Below are 24840 nucleotides of genomic sequence, written 5' to 3'. Positions count from 1 at the left end.
ATTTCAACTCTACAAGTAGGGAGGGTGTTGAAACAATGTCTTACATAACATTAAATAGAAGGAATTTGAACCATTAGAATAAGGATTTAACCTTAAAGGGACTTGGCTCTATTTGCATGTACTGCCTTTAACCTATTCAAGAGGACCACCAATTGCTAACATATCACCAAATACCTCACATTTCAGGTATGCAAAGGAGATACTAGAGAACCTTTCTTTCCTGTTATAGATAAATCTATGCACCTAGTTACTAATTTCTCCCTTTCCCCTGCCTTTTTAAAGTAAGAGGAGTTCTAATTAAGGTGATCCTGGAAGCCCAGTATAACATGTGTTAAATGTACAAGCAGCAATTAATTTGGAATACCTATTGGAATCACTGGAACACATTTACTTGGACCCTTTTACTCTTCCACACAGCACATTCACATGGACAGACTAAGGAAAAGGAGATGAAATTTAAATCAGCACATTATTTTTTGCTTTATTTTTTCAAAAAAAAAAAAAAAAAAAAAGTAAGTTGGAACCTTTCGTTGTTCTTGACCGTGACTCTCCCATCTCCCTTAACTACAGACAACTGAAAGGATACCTTATTAACAACTACTGTAAAAAGTTATCCTGTCATTCAAGTAAGCTTCAACTGTTCTTCTGAGGTTATTAACTATCTCACTTTCTCTGTACCTCTTTTTTTCTTTCTCATGAAAGCCACGCAAGTTAAATGTCTACAGTGGCCATCTCAAAGTTGATTGCTTTTGCTTTTTAAAAAAAAACAATTTTGGCTGATATTAATTTGTGGCAGTGCTTCTCAAGTGCTTGGCAAGTATAAAATATATCTTACTAGGCAAAACTAATTTTACTTCCTGTAAGATCACAGAATGGAGTATTAGAGGACTGGCAGAAAAGAACATGCCACAACAGTTCAGTGTTCACAGGTTTTAAACACTATGCTAGCTTTCCAGGCCTGTAGTCCGTTCATAACATCCAGTTGTGCAGACACCCAAGCTGGGCATGCTCCGGAATAACTGCTGTGCCATTGGTGTAGCACTGTGATTGTAACTGAAATATTTGAACAAATTAACTGAACCTTTCCGTAAGACTTTTCTCCATTTGCCTGGACTGGTATTCCCACATCACTTTCAACTATAATAGTTTCTCATACCCACAGATCCAGTTTTGTTTAAAAGCAAAACCCCTGTTCCTTGTCAAGATGCAAGTATATGTTGATTCCTGGCATGAGAAGGAGAAAAAAATTGTAATACTCCTAGGTGATAATTACAAATGATTACATATTAAACACACGATTAAGTTCTTGTCCCAGTAACTCACCTAACCAAACGGATTACAGATGTCCTGGCCTATCAGTTACCTGCAACATTTACTCCCCTAATACTGGATCTACAATCACAAGTGAAAGGACCAACTATCTACATAATGCCAAAAAGTTGTACTTATTCAGCTTCCCAGGTGGACAGCACATTCCCAACCTAATTGCACAATTTACAGGTGTTACATTTTTTTGAGTAATTCTGGTTAACATTATGAGTAATATTCCCACCTATTTCAAGTCTACCATTCCTCATGGACTAATTCCTTGGGCAAACTAATTGAACATATCCTATCACCTTGTATCTTTAGTCAATCGGCTAAGATATGAAAGTATATATGCCTACTTAAGTATCTTTGTTAGCCATTTCCTTCCTACCTAAAGCTCTTATTTTCTGAGATCCAGCTATCTGCATGGTTGAAATTTACTAAATGTGACCAAATAAAATGGCATACCTAATCAGCAAAATATATAAAAATTATATGTTAAGGTAGGTTATTTCCTGTTCAAATTCACAAGTTTGTAACTTAAGATTAATGTTAAGATACTTGGGGATGCTGGTTTTTCATTTTTTTCCTACCTCAACACACTTGGGGACACATACTACCTCAATCAGTACTGTAGGTCATTTCCAAATTCTTAAGGATTTACTTTTTAAACATCAAGATTAGTAAGGATTAATAAAACAAATGTCACTTCAACAGGAGTTAGGTGGACAATGTATTTTTACTATATGTCTTGTAAACATGTACCTGTAGTACTAAGTTAAGAACTGGGGATTAGAGCAGCCTAAATAAAACTCAAGCACTGAACTGGCTAGATCTATTACCTGCATGTTTTCGCACAGAAGTTGTGGAATGACAGGGCCAAAAAAAGTCACATCTGAAAACTACCCAAGATAAAGGCTCTCCACATCACAAGGATATTGCAGTTTTACCTATTTTTTAGTTAAGGCAATTAATGATTTGAAGAAACTGTGGTTTAACCTAATAAATCCAAATTGCTGTTTAGAGATGAGGCAGTTGGTAAGCTTCTAACTCAAAGCACTAATTTAACAGTCCCTTAAAACTCATGCATAAGCAAGAGTTCCAATACATAAACTAAGCATTGCAACTTATTGCCAGGCCACTGCCAGTAACATACACCCTTACTTTCATTGACTATTACTAAAATGTTAAAACCTAAACCCATTTTTATAAAGTCCAGAGCCCCAGAAATATGAACAACGACCAAGTTTAGATTCAAACCATTTCAATGTGTAAGAAGGAAATTATGGAAACTAATGATTTTAAGATGTGTTTTATGTCTAATACCAGAAACTACGACTTGGACTGAAGATACAAGTTTACGCCTTCCGTATTTTTATTCTGGTTTAGGCTTTTAAAGCACATCAGAAATACCCTTACAGATCTTTACATGTGAAAGATGTCTATACCGTTGCCTTACAAGCTATCAAAATGTTTCCTCATTTGTGCAATGGGACGGGTTATAAAAACAACTCTAGGATAAAAGCCAATTTATATTAAGTAAAAGTTCATAGAAAAATGTCAATTTCCACAATTGAGGCAAATACAGAACAGTCTGTCCATGAAAGTAAACTCCACAGGAGGTGAAAAAGAAATACTACTGAGTTGCCTTTCCTCGAAAATCGTATTTTTTCAAGGAAAACTGTCTTTAGGAAGCTTTAAAATCCTGTTAGTATTCAAGACATCTAGTTCCATATTTACTTTCAGACAGGATCCTAGGCAAATGACAGTTTATCGTTTCCTAGATTTAATACGGCTTCTTATGGTCACTTCAATGTCAAATGGATTTGACTCATACTTCATTTTAAGATTTCATCTTGCTGTCTGGATATCAGGGCCAGAAGCTGGTCTCAGCCTCCTAGGTCAGAGCCAGAGCCCTCCACCAAAGGCTAGATAGGAGTAACAAGGTGTAACCTACCAGCAACAAAGAAAACTTTTTACAGTTCCAGTTACTTTATGATTTCTATCTTAAAGCACTTTCTGTTCTTTCCTGATTAACGTCTTCGTAACCAACCTAATCCAATTCTTGCCTCAGGATGATACGTATTAAGTAACTATATGCAAAAGTTTCTAGTGAAAGCACCCCTTAAACCAACAGCAGTCTCACAGGTGAGTTTTCTCAGGGTATAACTGGGACATCTGTTCAGATAGTTTTTGTTTATTCAGTGTTTTGCTTGCCATTGAGGGGAGGTAGGCAAGGGAAGGGGTGAACAATAACCCAAGTTTCTGATTGACAGATCTCGTTCTGCCAAACTTGGCATCAACTTTTTTTCTCTTATTTGCTATATGGTGCACTCCCTCTTCTTAATTTCTTAAATACTCTCTAGGATTATTTCACTTCATACAAATGCAGGTGTTACTATAATTCTGACCTTGAACCTGCTTTTTAAAACTTAACATTTTCCTGGGCAACATTTTTATCTATCCCATCTCTCTTCCCAAAATTTTCTGTGCTACACAGGCATGACAGCCTACCAAATGTCACTTGGCCATCACTCTCCCACTGCGATGATTAGAATATGAATTCTTTAATAAGCAATTTTAAGCTAGAAGGCATATCCAAGATTTTTCAATAGCACCTAAATATTTAGGACACAAACACTGATTAGCAACAAAGCTTACTCCCCCCCTCCCCATAAGTCTATACAACCCCAGTAATACTGATGTATACTGAAAAGCAGACCCATGCAAATAGTTGCTAGCAGTAAGTTAATTGCTAAAAAGACAAAAGCCCCTGAGGCACTATCTTGTACTGTTAAGTATTCCTATGGTAATTGTAGGGTTATAGGCCAAAAAATTCTCAACTGAACCTACACCATCATCTGAAACTCAACTCCAGCTCATCTTTTAGCAAGAAAATTCCTAGGAGTATAAATAGTTAAAAATCTGATTTTAAATAGCTAAAACAAAAATCTAAGCAGTCAGAAATATAAACAAACCTATACTTACCAGAAGCAACCTAAAACACCAATGAAACACTAAACTGATGTCAAGTTTTAGTTCTACAGTTTGACTCCTGATTCCTCACCTCACATGAGTGAGGGTCCTTTAGAAGATTAAGTGTTCTGTGCAAACCCAATAAAATTACAATTAGGGGATCTAATGTTATCACATAACTACGGTTAAGTTAGCAGTGTTGTGTAGTAGTGACTGGCTTGCATGATGGCTTCTAAAAGCATCTGTTCCCAGAGTTTCATGTATTATATAGATGTATATATAATTATCAGTTGAGGACAGCCATTAGCATTTTGTAAAGATGATAAACTGAGTGTTAACTTCTCCCAGCCAGTACCTTTTCCCCTCGTTAAATGTTAAAAGTCATCTGGGCGGGGAGGGGAAGGGAAGCATTCAACTTTACTTCATAATTTAAAAAGTCAATTGTCAGTATACATTTAAGTTTTTAAAACCTAAATGTTCCAAGTACAGAGAATAAGCTGTCCAGAAAGCACACACTTAAATTTTCTCCTCTTGGGAGTTTCATAAAGGGATTTTGAACCTTGATGGCGAGAATCCCAAAACGAGAGTAAAATGAATTCTTTTTATTGCAAACAAACGTCTAAATTAATTTCTCCACCCACTTTCTTTAGAAAGAAAAAGAAATCAGCAGGCTAAGGAGATACCCATTCAAGAACTGACATGATTAAAAATTAAGATATAAATGGGTGACTCACAATTTCATTAGCTTACAAAGATGGTGGAGTTAACTACTACAAGCACACTAGTTATACAGTATTTTGTGGGAGAAGGGCATACAGACATAGCTAACTTCATATAGATCCCATTAGACAACTGGATTTACAACAAGTTTTTTTAATAAGAAATGGGCAAAGCCAGCTTTCTTTTCAGAATCAAAATGCAGAACAAATGGAAAAATTATGGTATTTAACCTTCACAAGTTTGAGCCTCCACAAATAATGCAACCAAGTTTTACATTTTTAACAGCCCTTCTACATACACTCCATCTTCTCTATCTTAGTTCCAAACTTTATCTTCATTCCCAAATATGCCAATTGCATTGTTATTTAAAAAGAAAGAGCCTTCCCAGTTACTGTCAAAAACTACTATTTAGCTTACCCCTCCACTACTCAGCAAACTACAGAGAGGATGGAGTGTAATACGAGCAGTACAGAGTCTTATGTAATTCATGAGGACCACTTAGTCCTTACATGAATCTGGTTGCTAACATTTCTATTATATTGTGACAATAACTCCCGACTGTTATCTCTGAGAAATGGGGGGAGTAAATTCTTAATAAAAGACACCAGGTACAAAGCAACATTTTACTTTTGTTGTGATAAAAAAAAAGTCACATTTTACAGATAAAATGTAGAACCCTGAAATACTGACACATTCTCTTATCGTGCACAATGCTGAGGTTCTCTTACGATTCACTTTAAAACTGCAATTAAAAATGTACAAAAAAGAAAAGAAAAAAAAAAAATCAACCCACAAAGCTTCTAAAAAAGGAACCCGCAGGCACTTCCTCTTGTGGAATGTTTAAAAAGTTAGCCTACTAAAGAAAACAGTCGACTTCTTGTGAAGGTTTTGGAGAAATATGTATCAGTTCGTTTATTTGGGTATTCAATAATATCCTTGGTGATAATGCTGACTCCATGGCTTCTGACCCCAGAATTGCTGTAAGAGAAAATTTTTTTTTTAAAGAAAAAACATCAATAAGCCACTCAAACTGCTTTTAGGAAATGACAATCTAATTCAGAGTAATTGCTGGAGACAAATTTATACCTGTCATACCTCTGATTTATCAAGCCAGATTTAGTTGGTATTAATATCCCATTATCAATTCACATTACAAAAGGAAACACATTATGACTTGGTTAGTTTATACAATTAAAGCTAGCAGTAAAAAGAACCATGTATTAAATACTATTTTATTTAAAAATATTAAGTTACAGCAAACTCCAACCTATTTTGCCTTCAAAAGATATTATGGCTACAACTGCAACACAATTCACACCTTGCCCTGTAACACTTATAAACACTTCAATCCCTGGACAAGATCTTTTTTCAAGATTGACTCTTATAAATTCAAAATACAATTAAATGTACAAAAAAGCACATAAGGAATTACTTACACCCTGCTGCCACTGGTTGTAGCCCTGAGATTGATTTTTGTAGCCACGATTGTTTCCTCGTCCTCTGAAGTTCTACAAAAAAGAAGAAAACCTTTAAGAAGAGCACAAGTTGTTAGGTTTGTATATGGGGCGGGGGAGAAGAGGAGACACAGCCACAGAAATAGATTGCCAGTCAGCCATTAACCTCTGAGCACTCTCGGCTGCATTTGCTCTCAGGTGATTAACTTATTCGTTATGAGACATCACCTGACTTGCTGCTAGTTAATGCACTTGAAAAATCAATATAAATGAAATTGACTCATTTTACCATCACTATGCGTACATGCTGTGTTCCTCTTACTGAGGCTGCACAACATATGCCTTTAACTTTCCAGACTAAATTAACAGAGAATCAGTGTCTGCAGGAATCTTAAATCATTACCTGGTTGTAGTTCCCTCTGTTAGGCATTCCACCTCTGTTGTAATTCCCTCTGTTTGAATAACCACCTCGGCTGGGAAAAACAGGGCCGCGAGGATATGGATAGCCAATTCCACCACTTCCGCCACCGCCACCACCTCTCTGTGGCATATTGCCCCTCCTATTATATCCACCACGATTCCCAGGAGCTAAAACAAGAGACGATTCATTTAACAGTGTGTTGTTATCTTCTTCACACACGACTTAGGGTTCTTCTGGACCATTCCTTTATTTTATGAAGAAAATGTTTAATTTAACCATTCAACATAACCTAGGTGTGTTTACCATCAAATCGCATGAAGTATTTTACTATGGTTACTAAGACAGCTAGGACATGAGGATCAAAAACTTCCTATGTTAAATTCAGCAGAAAAACATACAGACCCAAACTAGAAGATTACAGATTACCACTTGTTTCAACATTGAACCAAATAAATAATACTCAAAATTAACTTGCCTCCTCCTCTGAAATTTCCACCACGCATATTGAATCCACCGCGCCCTCTATGGCCACCACCTCTGTTAAACTGGTTCTTGCCACTCTTATTTTTATTGCTCTTCTTTGAGCCTGTGTTCTGTTTCTTTTCCGGTGGAAGAGCTTTTTTGCTTTCTTCCTTATATTGCTCCAAAAGTTTTTGGGCTTCCTCCTTCTGAAGCTCAACATACGTTATTTCATCAAAGCACTCAGCTACTTCTGGCAGAGTAAAGTTTCCTACAAAACATTAAATCATATTAACCTACAAATCCACTACATACACATTCACAATCCTAGAGCCTACAACTCTCAAGCAGCTTAATTCCTGCAAAGCATACAATATCTATTCATGTTTTAATTACATTTCCTTAAACAAGTGAAGTACGCTCATTTAGAGTTAACTCCTGAAACAGTATTACTGACACAAAATTTAAGTTCACAGATATAAATCACAGAAAGATATTTAACATAACAGTAGAAATAAATTTCATGCCTTTCATTTTGAGGACTGCATGTTCCGGTAGGTCTTTTCCCTCTACTTCTGCTTTCTTCTGTGTTCTTTGCTTATAGTCTTCATCTTTTGGGCAAACTACAACAGCTTTTCGTTGGAAGCCTGCAAACAGGCACATTTTTCTCCTCTGGGCAGCAGCAGACACATTTGTCTTTTTAAAAAAAAAAAAAAAAAAAAAAAGTTAAGTTTATAACCCCAAACATTAATTCTATAATTATCAGTTACTTTTTTCAATCTCAAAGCTGCAGCTTACCTGATCCAAAATGAAATTTCGCTTCTTACGGGCAGCAATCTCAATAAACTTTCCAAGACACTGTGGAGCTCTCTGCAACAGCGTGTTTAGTTTCCCAGTATCTGCCATTTGCTTCTTAAAACCTGCCACCTATTTTTAAAAGTTAAAGTTTCAAAATTTAAATATTGCCTTTTCCCACTGCTACAGAAAAGGATATTTTATCCTGTAACAACACCCAGTGCCTTCAATTCACTTTTAGCTACTGGATAATCCAAGTCCAAAAACCTTCTATAGGAAAGAGAAGGAAGCCTAGCCATTGGAAGGCAGTTTACCTTACAGGTAAAGAGCCTGCTTAAATAACCAATTTAACTGCCCAAACTCCTCTCTCTAAGATACTAACAAAATGGATAAAGACAGACAAAACGGTTACCCCGAATACCTTCTAGTCTTAAAAATGCTGAAATCATGCCCAATTTACTTACCATCATTTTATCCATTATGGTGTTTGTTCCAAGAATGTTGTATTTACCAGGATTTTCTGCTGCATGTTTAGTAACCCAGGTAGTTTTTCCAGCTCCTGGCAAGCCAATCATCATAACCACCTACAATGGAAAGAATTCTTTAAATATTTTTTTTAAATGCACAAAAGCCCAGTTTACATATCTGAACTTTCACAGCCTTTTAATGGGAAAAACATGTATGGCAGTTAGTAAATTAAACAGACCAGCCATCCAACTCTTCTAAATGTCATTTTTGCCAAGCAAAAGCAACCTTCAAAATTCTTTTTTTTAAAGTGACTTACTTCACAATCTTTCTTCTCTTCAGGCCCCTTTGGTCCTCTAACTCGATCCTCCAAGGGGACATTCTGGATAAAAGTATAGTCTTCAGGTATTGGAAAATATGGCTTTTCCTTCTGACCAAAATTAAACTCAACCGCACAGTTGTGGCACAGAACATGCGGGAAGAGTGGTCGTCCAGCAAGAACTTCCTTACTGATTTTGAAGGCAATGCCAAGATCTTGTCCATTCTTTGCATAGGAGAGTTCTACTTCATCACTTTCAAAGTTCTGTTAATTGGAGAAAAAAATTAATGGGTTTTAATCTGCTTCTTATAACACTTCTTTAAAAAAAAAAGTCAAGTTAGGAGTGAAGCTTTATTCTGTAGAAAACATATTTAGGTTATACGTTAAAGAGCTTTAATATTTGGTTATATACAACTAGAACACCTATATCCACAAGCAGAAATTAATATTGCCCTAAAAGACTAGATTTTCGGATCAACTTCACATTAAGTAGTTTTCAGTCAAAATGAATTAGTATTGAAAGTTGACAATGATATGTTAAAATACTCGTATCTACCAACTTGCTATTTATATGTAGAAATTTAACTACGACTTACAACAAAACATGTAATCACATCATTTTCATCAAACTTCTCTCCATAATCTTCAGTCTCACAGTTGCATGTTTTTATTCCTTTTAGAGAATACCCATAAGAAAATTCTTCTTCACCTAAGAAAATAATTAACTTTCATGAAATCAATTTTTCAAAACAGTCCAATGACCCACGTACTTTAACATTCCAGATGTAGAGTTCAAAACTATACTGACTTTATACTAGATATAAAGTTAATGACAGCTAGGTGGTTATATAACTAGCTGCCAAATTGTATACCATGGATAATATTCTCTTTCAACCATCAGTCATAAACCAAGTAACCACAAAGAAAGAAAAGCTAAAATTTAGCCAGTGTCCATGTTACTATTATTCATCTCTAAAAACAGGCAAAAAGTTTAGAATGCCTTCTAGTCTAACTACTGAAATCAAACCCTGAACACTCATGAGTACATAGATACTCAAATGGAAACTTTACCAAGCAACATTCCACTTGTGGTTAGTGACCAGCCAATCCGAACTTCGTGTATGTCAATATCTTTTGTATATAAATGCCTTACTGGGATCTTCTCTGTAACCTGGAAGTCAAATCATAAATGATTAAACTGTAAACGAAGGAAAATAAACCACTGAACCAATGCTGGTTTATTTCATTCGGGCAATGGGCTAATTTTTCTCCAGCTACAAAGTACAGAAAGACACCAACTCTACTCTTCCCCCTAGCATTCCACAAGAACTTTAACAACTGATGTAAGAGCTTTTAATTTGAAACAGAAAATGGTTAAGTACTTAGTTAATTCACGTTTAAAAGAAAACGTTGAAATTACATATTCTCAATACTCAAAACCAACTAAAGTATTCCTTTAACATGTTTTTTCTCTGGAACAAAAACAGGAGCCTAACCAAATTTATTTTCAAACCCATGGTGGGCCTTTCAAGTGCCTGATAAAAAATGAACACTCTAAATAAAAATTAGGCTGGCTCTATATGGCAACTTCTAATATAACAAACATCCTAAACTGTTACAGATCATAGATTCCAAGTCCCACAAAAACTTGAAAAATTACAAGTTCCAGTGACATCTAAGTGTCAGGGAAAAACTCATAAAGGTTCTTAAAAAAAAGACACCACAAGATTGCATTTACCTTCATCTCAAAACAGACTTTGCCTTTCGACACACCATAGGATGCCCTTCCTCCAGCCCAAAGAAAAGCAAAACTCTCCATAGTAAGGGAAGAAGCACTGAGGCGATCTCTTGATATTTTAAAATGTAGATCACAATTATCTGCAATTATATCAAATACCATATTATTTCTTTTGATATCCAATATAAATGTATCTGCTATATAGACAAAACTTTATTAAATTTTCTCATATTTCTTAATGTTGCATACATTTTTACAGATCATGCTGTTGTTCGAATTTTCAGTTCAAGCCCCGCTCCCACCAAGTCAATTCTTGCCAAATTATGAACTAGAGCATACACTACCTGTGCAACTAACCAATATTGAGGTTTAGTATGTGTATTTTAAGTATATAAAATAATCAAGACAACGTGACATTAATACATACCTGCTCTGCTCTTTACCTTGATTTAGAGGCAAGCAGTAGAGGATAGCAGGAAATCAAAGTGAAGCATGCCAGACCAGGTAGAATTTACCAGTGCCACAATAAAACTGAAGGGAGGCCATGATCAAGTATTTTAAAATACGAGTATGAGCTGTTGATCCTGCACTTTACAGGGGTTCTAGATCTTAAATTGTTTGCTAAAACTTGTTAAGGCAGTTTCAATCTGCAAAATTCAAACCTGGTCATCTAATGCTGTTACTACTACAGCATTTTAGGTCCCCTTTCCCCAGACTTGCCTGTTAATCAATACCAATAGGGGATTACACACTTTGGAATAATCCAAATCCAAAACGTCTTTAACCTAGCTACCTTTGGGTCACTGGCTCATTAGCATGCACCTTCTGAGTTCTCAGTCAACGGAGCACTGAAGTTAGAAAGCTACTGCTGAAATGAAATTAAATCTACAGTTTGGAATTCTCCTTAAATTAGCTTTGCTCTTTTATTCCCGATCATCACTAACAGAATTTTCAATTCAACCAATTGTGTTTGAACCCAATAATGCACTTAAATTGATATCCCTAGGTGAGGAGCTAAAAGCCTTTTATAATAGCATTACCTTGCCAAATCATTGCTTCAGTATCTCGCCAATATTTAAGCAACTGAATTTAACGTAAAACATTCAACTACTCTTCCATGTTTAAGTCTTTAAAAAAAAAAAAAAAACACAACACTCCACTATCTCAATTATGTGGTAAAGCGTATACAATAAGAAACCAAAACTTGTATTTACACTGCCTTACACATCTAAATAAAAACCATATGTATTCCAAAACATGAGAATCTAAGCTTCAACTCCTTAAATCTACAGGACAAGTTGACACCTTACCTCTAAGCAATTATTTCTACCCTTTGTTCTATCACAGAAAGAATTGTACTTTCTGATCACAACACCAAACGATTTTTCTTTTGTATTAGAAAAACTAGGAATCTGACAGCCAAGGCCCATTTAGAGGTTTGCAATACTTCCTCATACTCAATTGCAACCCAACTGGGTAAAGTAGCAGTATTTACAGCGCTGCCATTGATACCATTCGCTGCTGAAGAAAGCTAGTGGCCCAGTGAGAGCCCACTGCTGCTGCCCCAGGTCTTTGGAAGAAATCAACTTAGCTTAAAGCAGCAGCTACTGAACTGGAATTGAGAACAAAAGAGCAGTTATTGAAAAAGTATTATTACAATCTTTTAGAATAGGGAATATAATGGCGTGCTAATGGGAAAGCCATTAATATTTAACTAGCCCAAAGAGCTCACTTAACATAATTCCACAAAAAAATAACATTACTTTATCGTAGAAGCCTAAATGGACAAGTTATAAGTAGTCTTACAAGTTTCCATTAGCTAGACAGTCAAATGTTGGCATTAATTTCACATTCCTACAAATGAGAACTTTAAAGCCATACCAAAAAACTTATCAAATTGTTAGAGCCTGTAAAATTATCAATACAACTACTATACTAAATATTAAGTGCCCAGAATCTGAATATAAGCCATCATCTTCCTATTTTTATTACAACTGTTTACACGTGTTAAGTTTTCTAATATTTTGTAACCAAAAACCACATTTGACAATTGGGGGAGGAACAGGGGAGAAACAGCTTCACTTACAAGTATCAAGACAAACCACTGTGTCGTCGAAGTGCTCATCTTCTTCTTCAACAGGTGGCTGAGGAGATTTGGCTCTGAAAGACAGAATTGTCTCCTGATACAGCTTTCCCCACCAAAGCATAAAGAACAGGTGACAAGTAACACTACGTTAGCATCCTCTACCTGCTATACTTGTTCTCTTCAATGTACTCAAAATAGCCACGGCCATGATCTTCTCGAGGTCTTTTAACACCTCTCTTTTTATCTCCGCCTTTCTGTTCTGTTTTGCCGTCTCCTACAATACACGACACCCCTTTATAAGAGACCACGCCGCAACACAACAAACAAAAAAACCTCTTCTGTTTTGACGCCCCAAAAAAGCTCTACTTTCCCTGTTCATTTTTTTAAGTGTTTTCAATCGACGATTCAAATGAGAATTCAAAGAAAAACCCGCTTGGAACTGGACTATAATTAGTGACGCAGTCTAAGGACATTGCTAATTTTGCCAGCCTACTCGAATATTCGAAAAAGCTAATGAAAACTTAGCGCGGCCCAGGCCCGAAGCCCACGTGTATCCCAGAGAGAGTTCAGGAAGGGGGGAGGGACTGAAGCGCCCCGCCCGCACTCCCCTCCCCCACCCGGGCCCGCGCTCCCCGCGGCCGCATTGTACTGCTCGCCGCTGGACCCGCCCAGCCCCGCCCGCCGGAAGTGACGTCATGCCGAGCCCGGCGCGCCTTGCACAATACCGCGGCCCGGAGCCGCCACAGCGCGCCGCCGGGGCCCCGGGCCTCCCCTCCCCCCGAGACATGTGCCCGCACTGCGTGCACGCAGCGCGGCGGCGCCACCGCGGCTCCTCCCCCTCCAGCGGCAGCTGCAGTTCCCCCCCCCCACCCCCCAACCACATAATGGAGGCGCTGCCGCCGCCGTCACACACCGAGCGGAGGCCTCACGTCTAATCCGGGATTTCCCCCCCCACCCCCTCGCAGAGGCCCCCGCCCCCCCGGGGGCGCCCTCCCGCGGCGGAGCTCCCTCCTCCCCCAGCGGGGCTCCGGCAGGCCTGGGCACGGTCCCCACCCCGCGCGGGCCTCCCGCCGCGCGCAACCAACCACGCAGCACTCACCCGCCGCCGGAGCCCCGGGGCGACCGCCGCCTCCGCCGCCTTCCGCCTTCTTCTTACCTCCCGCCTGCTGCTGGCCCTGCCTCGCCCCGGGCGGCGCCACCGTCACCGCGAACAGCGACGTGGGGCCGCTGCTCTTCCCCGCGGCCTCCTTGGCTGCCCCGCGCTGCTGCTGGGGCTGTTGCTGCGGCGCCACCGGCGGTTGAGGCTGCTGCTCCCCGTGCCCGTTCTCGTCGCCCGCGGCTTCCTCCTCGTCTCCGAGCTCATCCTCCCCTTCCTGGAAGCCCTGGTCGTCGCCGTTCTCGTCCTCCGAGGCGGCCTCCTCCTCCTCCATCGGGCCCGAGTCGGCCGCCCCCGCGGCGCCGTTCTCCTCCCCGAGCTCCATCTGGTCGCCATCCAGGGCGGCTATCCCTTCCTCCTCCTCCTCCTCTTCCTCCTCGTCGTCATCGCCGCCTGCCGCGGCCTCCTGCTCGAGGCCTGCTCCCGAGCGCCCGGCGGAATCCCCGCCCAGGTCTAGGCTGCCGTTCCCGGGCTCCATGGCGGGGCGGCCCCCGGCCTCCTCGTCGTCCAGCGCGGCCTGGAGACGCTCCATGAGCTCGGCCTTGAGGCCCTTGTCGGACAGGCGCCGCTTTTTGAGCTCCTCCTTCAGCTCCGACACCTTCAGCTTTTTCACATTAACAGGCGAGGAACTCATGGTGAGGCCCCGATTCACCGCTAGGCGCTGTCTCAAACTCGGCTCCGCTCACTCGGCCACTGGCGGCGGCTGAGGCTGCTCCTCGGCCCGGGCGGCGGCTGCGGCTGCGGCTGGAGGTGGGTTCCTGCTGCAGAGCGGATCCGCCTGGTGTCGAACGGCGCCAATTCCTTTCACCGAGTTCGCGAGGGAGACGCGGAGACTCGCTTGGCGCGAGCGAGCACGCAACGTCCTCTCGCAGGGGCGGTGCCGCGCACGTAATATAGCCGCCCCGCCCCTGCGCCGCCTGAGCGCCCGCGCCCGCTCCGCCCCGCCCACGCCTGTTCCCCCCGCTCCCACCCGAGCCACGGGCCGGGAGCGCGGCGCCGCGCACTGCGCTTCCAACTGGGGCCGAGCTAATGGAGGAGGAGGAGGAAACCGCCTTCAGTTAAACTGACCCACTGCAACATTTATTGGCCTTTCCAGATCTTTGGTGGCAGTACTCGTTTGCTATTTGCCTTGCCCGGAGGCTGCTTCTACCCAAATGCTTTCGGTCCTCAAGTTGGCATTATCAACTCGAATCCAACACCTTTTCTTCCATTTTATATTTGTCGTATCTATTTCTCCAGCTATTTGTTTAGAACGCCCTAAAATTTTATTTCAGTTTTGATTTGTACAACGCAAGTTGGCAATTACTCTACGTAGGGGATTTTCTTCCGTTTAATATTTGGTTTAATTTTCCTAAGTCCTGCCTTGCGAATTGAATTTTAAACTCGGCAAGGGCCTTCCTTTTGTCTTTCCCATGACCCCTGATGCAGGGTTTGGGAGATAAAAATGCTTGCTTTTGGAACGTGTACTCCACTCCATACTGCAAAGCGTATACTTTACAGGCCTTGTTATGGCACTTCTAGCCAAAGAAGTCATGTAAGCCTCAGAACTGCAATTCTGTGTTTTCTTTACCTACCAAAAAGACGGATCACCTTTAAGATTTATTCTATCCAATTTAGGACCTGGTCATCCAGTTACGAAGTCCCCGTAGTTAACAATGAGGATGAGACCCAGCTAGGTCACACACTTTGATTCTATTACTTTTCCTATAGGAATACTTCTGGCCAAATTATGATGAAACCCTCATAAAAGCTCATGAAAAATAAAGGGCTGTGATTTTGTAAAAAGAAAACGATCACTCTCGAAAGAAATGTTATTTTGGTGTGTCTTAGAAGTTTAATTTTTCTCTTTACTAAGTAAGAGGTGTGTTATGTTCTTCAAGTTTTAGGTAGGAGTGCCAGAATTTAAATATGTGATAGAGGTGAACGTCTTAAACCCCAGAGAATCTGCACAGTGGCTTGCCAATGTTCCAGTCTAGTCTATCTCTGACTAAGGAGGTCAGCTATACCCACTGTTTGGTGCTTTAGCTGTCACAATAATGCTGCCCCAATTTTAATTCGAACTTTGGAAAAATAAGCATGTGAACTTTCTCCCATAGGCTAGTATGATTTAACTGATTAATAAATTTTATTTTTAAAGTTCTTTTCAAAAGCTTTTAAGACTCATGCATTTTACCATGCAGTCATATATAAAGATGAAAGTTTAACATTTGTGAAATGATTTGAGTTGAAATTAATGAATTATGTATAGTACTAGTAATTCTCAGTTCAATTTAATGAAGGTGGAAGGGATAGCACCCAAAATAGGAACTTCCTAATGGTGCCAAAAACTCATTTTAGCCCTTGGTTGTAATGTCCTTGGAGCTTATAAACAAGTGACAAACTGGAATTTGAGCTTTTCAAATTCTTTGCCCTTGTTCAAAATAGGAAGAGAACTACAGGGGGCTTAAATGTTCACAAACTGGATAATTAGTCCCCTAATGAATCAGAGTTAAATATAGTTATTATGATGGTCATTTAAGTTTATGTGTCCTTAGATATGATTTACAATTTTAAGTATTAGTGATATGAAAACAATTTCTATTTAACTGGAAAAAGCCTATGAAAAATGTATATCTAAATACTGATTTATAACAATTGTTCTTAAATCAGTTGTAATTATAAACATGAAATATAACTTTAGATGGGCATGAGAAAATTCCATGGCTTTGCCTCCAAGACCTTTGTAACCTGGAGATCATCTTCAGTCTGCTCATTTTATAGCCCAGGAAGCTGAGGTCCTCCCCCCACCCCAGGGTTCTTTTCATTACACTGGGCCTTCTTACACCACATTTAACTGAGAAACAGTTTTTGTAAATGGTCAAACAGCCATCATCTTAACTGTTTGTCCTTTTTACAAACAGCTGAAATCTACCATTCAACATTTTATTTTACCACTTGAAAGTACAAATAGTGACTTCATTTTAATAATTGTTTTTTCTTCTTATGCTTTTAATGCTGTTATGATAGTCCTGTTCTACGGAGACCAGTAAAAGTACAGATCACTTTCTCTAAATTGCTGAGGGACCTATAAGGAACTTGAAATCCCCCCCTTTTTGAAATCCTGGAGACTACCAAGAATACAGAGTGGAAAAGGGGGAAAATTAATTCTCAATAGCAAAAAATGATTAGTGAATTACCCATGGGTAATAGACCTATGACAGGGCGTTAGAGAGTTATAGTGCTCAGAATATATAGCTAACATTTTGAGGTTGAAGCAAAGGCACATACCTGAATCTGTAGTTTGTCACATAATTCACTCAGCAAATATTTTTTAGCACCTTCTCTAAGACAGGCACTAGGAATACAGCAGTGAACTATGTAATTATGCCTTCATTCTCTTAGAGTTAGCCAATAAATAAAATAGAGACGGTAACAAGTACTGCAGGGAAATGTAAAACAGGAGAGGGGCAGGGTGTGCTGCAGCGGGGGGGAGATTTTCAGTTATAAATGGGATGGTCAGGAAAGCCTAAGAAGTAAGGTAACATTTGAGGTGGAGGGAACAAAAAGTAGGCCTGAGGGGAAAGATAGACAGGGAGATCAGGCAGGTTAGGGAGAGGAGGGGAGATACAGATTGCCAGCAGCCTTGCCAGTGGTTTTGTAAGGACTTTGGCTTTTGCCTCCAGTGAGAAGGAAGAAACTGAAGGGTTGTTAGCAGTGAAGTGACATGAACTGACAAGAATGCTAAATTCAATGGACTCAAGATGCTATTCCATTGACTCATTGTTTTTTGGTATACACAATCAATCCCAATTTAATAAAAGTAGCATGAAACACACTGAGATACATTTTCCCATCTTCTTACGAAAATATGAGAAGTCACAAGTACCTCCAAATTATTAAGTATTAAAAGTACACTTTCATATAGACTAACAGGAAAGCACAATCAGCAGGGAGGGTGTTTCAAATTCTGGTTAAAAGTACAAGGTTAAAAATCAGACAGACCTGGGTTGCAGGCCCAGCTAGACCACATAGTGGCTGTGTGATCTTGCACAATCTATTTATCTCTCTATACCTGAGAGTACTCATGTCTAAAATGATACCTGCCTCATGAGGTTGTTGGGAAAATTCAGCGAGATAATGTAAACTCTGAGTACAGGGCTGGAAGCACAGTAAGAGCTCAGTATATATCAGTCTTCATTAGCTATGTTGAGCAATTTAATGAACTTAAGGAAATCTAGAGTTGGATTGTTCAATCTTATTTAGGAAATTATAACTATATATATTTTGTAAATTGTCAATGAATTGTTCATGGTGAGATGTCAGTCTGGGAAAAAGTGAAATGAAGTCTGGGCAAGAGAGTGCAGGCTTCACTGCTAGGCCTGGCACTGTCACCAGCTGTGTGACCTTTGGCAAACTGCACCATCTCCTCTGGATGTTCGTTTTCTCCTCTATAAATGAAGCAGAGCAGACTAGAAGATTTGTAGAGCCTCTCCAGGGAGAACCTTCTATGAGTTTCCTCTTTGCTGACTCTAGACTGTCAATGGAGGAGCACTGTTGAACTTTGAAATATTGGCTATTCATATTCAGGTTTTTACTTGTTACATTCAAAACTTTGCATGAGAGTCTCAAAGCATTTTATAATTAATTAGTAGACATGAAATGTGAACTAGTGTATTACAGTTTTTGAATTTTAAATGGTACAAAATACTCCCATTTACTTTAGACTTGGATACCACAACAGGCTAAAAGGTTTAAACTAAATGGTTTCTCCAAAAGCAAACCAGAGTCCCAACGCCATGGCTTGCTGTGCTTCCGGTTACTGCCACAGTGTCCACACCGGCCCTGCCACCACAATCTGCTCATCTGAAAAATGCTGCCGATGTGGAGTCGGCCTGCCCAGCATCTGCCCACACACGGTTTAGTTACTGGAGCCAACCTGCTATGACAGCTGTCCCCCAGCATGCCACATTCCTCGGCCCTGTGTGCCCACCTGCTTCGTGCTCAACTCTTCCCAGCCTCCCCTAGGCCTGGAGACCCTCAACCTCACAACCTTCACTCAGCCCTGCTGTAAGCCCTGCATCCCAAGCTGCCGCTGACTGATGACTGCCTCACTCAGTGCCTGGCGATAACACCAAAGCTATCTATTCAGCATTCACTTGCCTCAGTAGTTTATCAGATATTGAGGCAGACCAGACGGCCTAGATATGCACAACCTACCTTTCATCTTAATGGAAAGAAAATCAAGAATTTTTAATGGTTATTTGGCTGAGTAACCATTTGGTTCATTTGGGCAGGTGAATGTCATCTATTATCAAAAGTATTGATATCTATAAGACCTCAGACTGTTTGTTTGTTTTTTCTGGCTGCACAGCTTGTGGGATTTTAGTTTCCCGACCAGGGATGGAACCCAGGCCCTCAGCAGTGAGAGCGTAAAGTCATAACCACTGGACCACCAAGGAATTCCCCAGACTGTATTTTGTTGGTCATGTTGCTTCCTAGTTCCCATTTCTTATATTGAGTATTTTCATAGAGGAAAAATAATTTCTTGATGGGTTTTCCAATAACTTTATTTCTGTGGCAATAAATAAATAAAGTAAATGGTTACTGTTTGAATCATCTCGTCTTTGATGTTATGAATCTCTGTCTTCACATAAATTATATAGCTTCTGTAGAATAAGATGTGCCCATTAGAAAGCTGCAGGAAAACTAGAATAATGTAGTTAATAGTAAGATATCAGGGCTTTTCTGATAACTAAAATATTTACCAGGTTAAGACTAATTAACATTTACCAAAACTTATACCGAGGCAGGTTGAGCAATGAGGAGTTTATAGAAAGTGCACACTATCACACGTTACTGGTGGCTGGCCAGTATCACAGTACCTAATAAGAAAAGGTGAAGAAAATATTTAGACCATCCTGAGCCAAACAGCCAAGAATGAGATGAAAGACTAAAGGGATTATTACCTCATAAGCTCTCACCTTCTACTTGCGACATAATCATCTGTCTCGAAGTTAGTCTAAGTTCCTTGAGGACAAGGAGAGGAACTTGACTTTTCCAGCACCTGTACAGTGTCTTCCATCAACATTCACCGAGAGGGAATTCCCTGGCCATCCGGTGGTTAGGACTCCACGCTCTCACTGCCAAGGGCCCAGGTTCAATCCCTGGTCAGGGAACTAAGATCCCACAAGCCTGCAAGCTGTGTGGTGCAGCCAAAAAACAAACAAACAAACGACCCCAAAACATTCACCGAGAGCCTGGCACTGCACTGGGGAACAAGATGGGGGCTCCAAAATGAAAATATCCTCTAAAAATGTGTGAACTATACTGCAACCCTGACTTGAACTAAAGGACTCTTGGTTGTAAGAGAGAGTTATCAGAAAATCAAGCAGAGGCTGTAATAATAAATTTTATTCAGCAGAGTCTTCTTGGCATAACACCAGCAAAATAACTAAATAAATAACAAGTAAATTTCTTTGCAAGCTCGGCTTTCCACTTAGCTATTATTATTGTGGACACCATTAGTGAACAACACCAAGGTTCGTCAGTGATCCTAAACTAAACTCTTAGAACTACTGAACAGATTTTTTATGGCCCATAGATTTAATTACATGTCCAGGTCCTCCCCTCTACATTTATAGTGTACTGCACAATTGCTTCCATCTAGAAGCAGGATTGTGTTAAAAACGGATTTCATACTCATGTTTAGAGGAGCCAGGCCCAAGGCTGTGTAGTCTATTTCTCTATTTTAATGCTCCATCTTTCCTTATCCATTTCCTTGTTAGATAGTAGCAACACAAAGGTAGGGACTTCATATTCTCCATAACTCCAGCGGTATTGCCAAGCACCAGATGCTCAACAAATTTTTTTTACTTTATTTGGAAGGTTGTATTAGACTATTAAGAAAGTCTTCCAACTCCAGATATAAGTACCATGCAAAAGTATCATCCAGAATCTATCAGTTGACTAGGATCTGGAAAAGCACATAGAGATGACACACAGGAGATTATTTACCAGCATTAACCAATACAGTTGCCACAGGGTAGCTATTTAAATTAAAATTAATTAAAATTAAATAAAATTAAAAATTCAATCCCTCAGTCACATAACCACATTCCAAATGTTTCATAGACATTGGTCTCATATTGGACAATGCAGAATAGAATGTTTCCATCATCACAGAAAGTTCTTTGGGACACTGCTGTTATAGACTGCTTTGAAAGTACAGCTTACACCGAGGGACCAACTCTAGTCTATATGTGGCTCAACAGCCAGACTATATGGAAAGCTGGCCCCAGGAATTAGAGTAAAAGTGTGTGTGTGTGTGTGTGTGTGTGTGTGTGTGTGTATCATACATTTATAGATATATACACACAGAGTCAACTCCCAATTCATCCTTTTATCTACTTAACAAATATTTACTGAACACTACTATGTACCAAGTAGTGTACTATGTTCAGGGAAAACAAATATGAATGACACAGTCCCAGACCTCCAGGAACTTGCAGTTTGGACATTAATACAAGCTATAACCAGGATGCTATGGGACACTGGTACAGCTACATGGGGATCCAGCCATGTTGACCATTCGCTGAGCCACTGTCTATAGCGTTCCCATGGTATAGGTCTGTACACATGCTTGCCCACCCACAAACGTTCACACATGTGAAAACAAAACAAAACCTCACATACACCTTCAAGAAGTCAGTTGTATGACATTTGCAGGTAAGCAGTAATTAGCTAAGATTATCTTATATCATATTTATTATTCCATATACAGAGCTGCCTATCATTTGCAGACTTCTGCCAGATGATAATTAAATAAGTCTTTCATTAAAAGCTGTCAAGAAGGGACTTCCCTGGTGGTCCAGTGGTAAAGAATCTTCCTTACAATGCAGGGGGCGCAGGTTCAATCCCTGGTCAGGGAACTAGGATCCCATATGCCGCAGAGCAACTAAGCCTGCGTGCCACAACTACTGAGCTTGCGCACCTCAACTAGAGAGCCCGAGTGCTGCTGACTACAGAGCCCATGCACTCTGGAACCCATGCACCACCACTACAGAGCCCATGCACCCTGGAGCCTGTGAGCCACAACTAGAAAAGAGCCCGTGGGCTTCAACGAGGATCCCACGTGCCGCAACTAAGACCCTACGCAGCCAAAAATAAATAAAATAAATAAACAAATGATAAATAAATCTTTTTTTTAAAAAAAAGCTGTCAAGAAAATAAGTCCTGGGGATGTAATATATAGCATGGTGACTATAGTTAATAATACTGTATTATATATTTGAAAGTTGCTAAGAGAGTAGATCTTAAAAGTTCTCATGACACGAAAAAAGTTTTTTTTTTAACTACGCTTGGTGATGGATGTTAGCTAGACCTATTGTGTTGATAATTTTGCATACAAATACCAAATATATAAACTAATATCGAATCATTATGCTGTACATCTGAAACTAAGATAATGTTATATGTCAGTTATATCTCAATTTTTTAAAAAGCTGTCAGGTGTTTAGGGGAAAAATCAAACTAAAAACACCTTCTGCACTGTCTTAATTGCCTAGATACTGTGTGTATACTCTGTGTCTGTATAACCTTTCCTTCTTTTCACTGCTTTCACTTTGGTCCACCCAAGCACACTTTATTTTTTTTAATTTGTTTAATTTATTTATTTATTTTTGGCTGCACTGGGTCTTTGTTGCTGTGCATGGGTTTTCTCTAGTTGTGGCGAGTGGGGGCTACTCTTTGTTGCGGTGCACAGGCTTCTCATTGCAGTGCCTTCTCTTACTGCAGAGCATGGGCTATAGGCACGTAAGCTTCAGTAGTTGTGGCACATGGGCTCAGTAGTTGTGTCTCACGGGCTCAGTAGTTATAGCACACGGGCTTAGTTGCTCCACGGCATGTGGGATCTTCCTGGACTAGGGCTCAAACCTGTGTCCCCTGCATTGGCAGGCAGATTCTTAACTACTGTGCCACCAGGGAAGCCCCCAAGCACACTTTAGTTGGGCTATCTTTTAAGTCTGCTGTATTTTGTCCTGATTCATTTATTCGTGATATCAACTGCCAGTTATTGAGTGCCTGCTATGTACCAGCCACTGTGCTAGGCATTTTATACAAAATATCTCTAATCCTCATAGTAATCTCATAAAGTGGGAATTATTAGTCTCAATTTATATATATGGAAACTGAGAAACAGAGGGATTAAGGAACTTATCAAGTTTAGTAAGTGGTAAAGCTGAGATATCAATTCAGGGCTGCCTGACTTCCATGCCCAGACTCCTTCCTACACCAGTGATAGAGTTTCAAAGTCAGAACTGACATGTTCTAATTCCAGCAAGATTTCATAGTGTATAGTATAGGAGAAAGAGACAGCCAACAGTTATATTACAAGAGTAGTATATTATGAGAGTGCTACGATAGTGGTGTGTATTCACTTTGGGAAATGGGTTAGGGGGCTTCTTGGGGGAAAAGGCACCTGAAAAGGTTGACTCTTCAAAATTGAGGAGGTTGAGAGAGAAGGAAGGACACTCCAGGCAGTAGGAACAGCCTCTGCAAATGCACAGAGGTGAGAATCATTGCTATAGCTAGAATTCAGTATGGCTGGAGTATAAAGTTTGGGGGAAGGGGGCATGAGCAAGGGTAGGGGTAAAGGTAGGGAATGGCTATAGGGAACAAAGAGGCAGATTGAAAAGAACCCAGACAAGCTAGAAGTTGGAGCTTCCTCCACTGATAAAGAGGTGGGGAGTGAGGGCACTAAAGAATTTTAATCTGAGAAGTGGCATGATCGGGTCCAAATTTTAGAAAGATCATGTAAGGCAGAAGAGTATAGAAAACTCACATGCCTACAGGTTCTAGGCAGGATATATAAATGAATGAAGAGATCCAGGTGTAAGAAAAACTGCAGTCATGATGAGACACATAAGTGTCACTTGGTCTCAGGTCAGGGGCACCTTGGGAGTGATGAAGATTTCAGAGAACTAGAGCGAAGGACCCTATTTAAAGGGTCTCTATGACTCTATGACCATGTGGGAACAGGACTCAGGATTGCCAGGTTTTCCCATTTTTAAGGGACATGGGAAATCTTCATTTTTCTATGACATCCCCTGAATTTTGGAAGTGGCCAACACTATGCAGGCCAAAAAAACTACGTCTTTGTCCATGTGTTTGTAAGCCCTGGCTAGAGGGTCTTGAAGCGAGCATGGGCGAGAAGAGCAGGTAGGAGGCTATTTCAAGTGAGAAGGGATGAAGGCCACTCTGACAAGGTCAAATGGGTTTGTATCGTCTTGAGAAGGGTAAAGGAGCTGTGAAGAAAGATCACTTAAGATTCTGAGGGTTTTCTTAAATGACAGTGATGTTTATTTGGGCTCTGACATGACCATGCAGTCTTGGTAAATATAACTATTGGGTTAATTTTCTAAACAGTGCTGACATTAGAATGGAGATGGGATATTTTGTGGGAGGGGGCACAGTCTTTACTAAGGGGGAGAAGTTGTGCAATGCCTAGCTTTGGGGGCTTTTGGGACAAGTATACATAAAGCATTCAACCTCTAACCCGTTCCTTTCATCCCACTCACTCCAAAAATGGTCACAAACAGATTAAGAGACACATGAATTAAGTCATAGAACCAAAGAAAACCTTAGCAACATGTCAGGTCTGGAAACTTGTTCCAATTCCCTCTACTTATTTATACCACTGAAACAGGGTTAAACTGAATATCCAGGAGAGTTCTGAAGAATACAGGATCACAACAGGAAATTTGTAATCCAAGGGGAGGTGATGTGTGGGAGGAAACCAGGCAGCCTTGATAGGTAGAGCTTAGCTGTCAAGTGGTAGCCCAGTTACAGGACCACGTGGAGAGACAGAGACAGAGACAGAAAATGTATGTATGAGAGTCTTTACAACTTTTTGTTTCTTAGCAAAAAGTAATGATGCTGTATTTTCTACGGGTCATCTCCCTGAGTCA

The 24840-nt window shown here is 40.1% G+C and overlaps 1 protein-coding gene and 2 pseudogenes across 4 annotated transcripts in view; 2 read left to right on the top strand and 1 right to left on the bottom strand.

The window, feature by feature from the left end:
• Positions 1-24840, top strand: part of LOC309664898 (prohibitin 1 pseudogene) — a 203677-nt pseudogene that overhangs the window by 133890 nt on the left and 44947 nt on the right. The gene's annotated exons all lie outside the window — the stretch shown is intronic.
• HNRNPU (heterogeneous nuclear ribonucleoprotein U) lies at positions 4872-14713 on the bottom strand. Of its 2 annotated transcripts, none has more exons than XM_082470108.1 (14): positions 13841-14713; positions 12904-13015; positions 12742-12815; positions 10656-10795; positions 9989-10088; positions 9514-9626; positions 8918-9181; positions 8598-8717; positions 8137-8265; positions 7866-8034; positions 7355-7609; positions 6862-7046; positions 6441-6512; positions 4872-5982 (listed from the first exon to the last, which is right to left on the bottom strand). In XM_082470108.1, exons 1-14 carry the CDS (start codon positions 14529-14531, stop codon positions 5929-5931), a joined length of 2478 nt encoding a protein of 825 aa, XP_082326234.1. In that variant the 5' UTR covers positions 14532-14713; the 3' UTR covers positions 4872-5928. The 2 variants fall into 2 exon arrangements, with proteins under 2 accessions (XP_082326234.1, XP_082326235.1); XM_082470109.1 differs by having other exon boundaries at positions 13898-14711.
• Positions 14986-19489, top strand: LOC309665103 (keratin-associated protein 3-3-like; annotated as a pseudogene). Its single transcript has one exon. The product of its transcript is annotated as a keratin-associated protein 3-3-like (transcript).

The sequence above is a fragment of the Balaenoptera physalus genome, assembly GCF_965194825.1.
Source record: "Balaenoptera physalus genome assembly, chromosome: 1".
NCBI lineage: Eukaryota > Metazoa > Chordata > Mammalia > Artiodactyla > Balaenopteridae > Balaenoptera > Balaenoptera physalus.
This window is presented reverse-complemented; position numbering and strand designations above follow the sequence as displayed.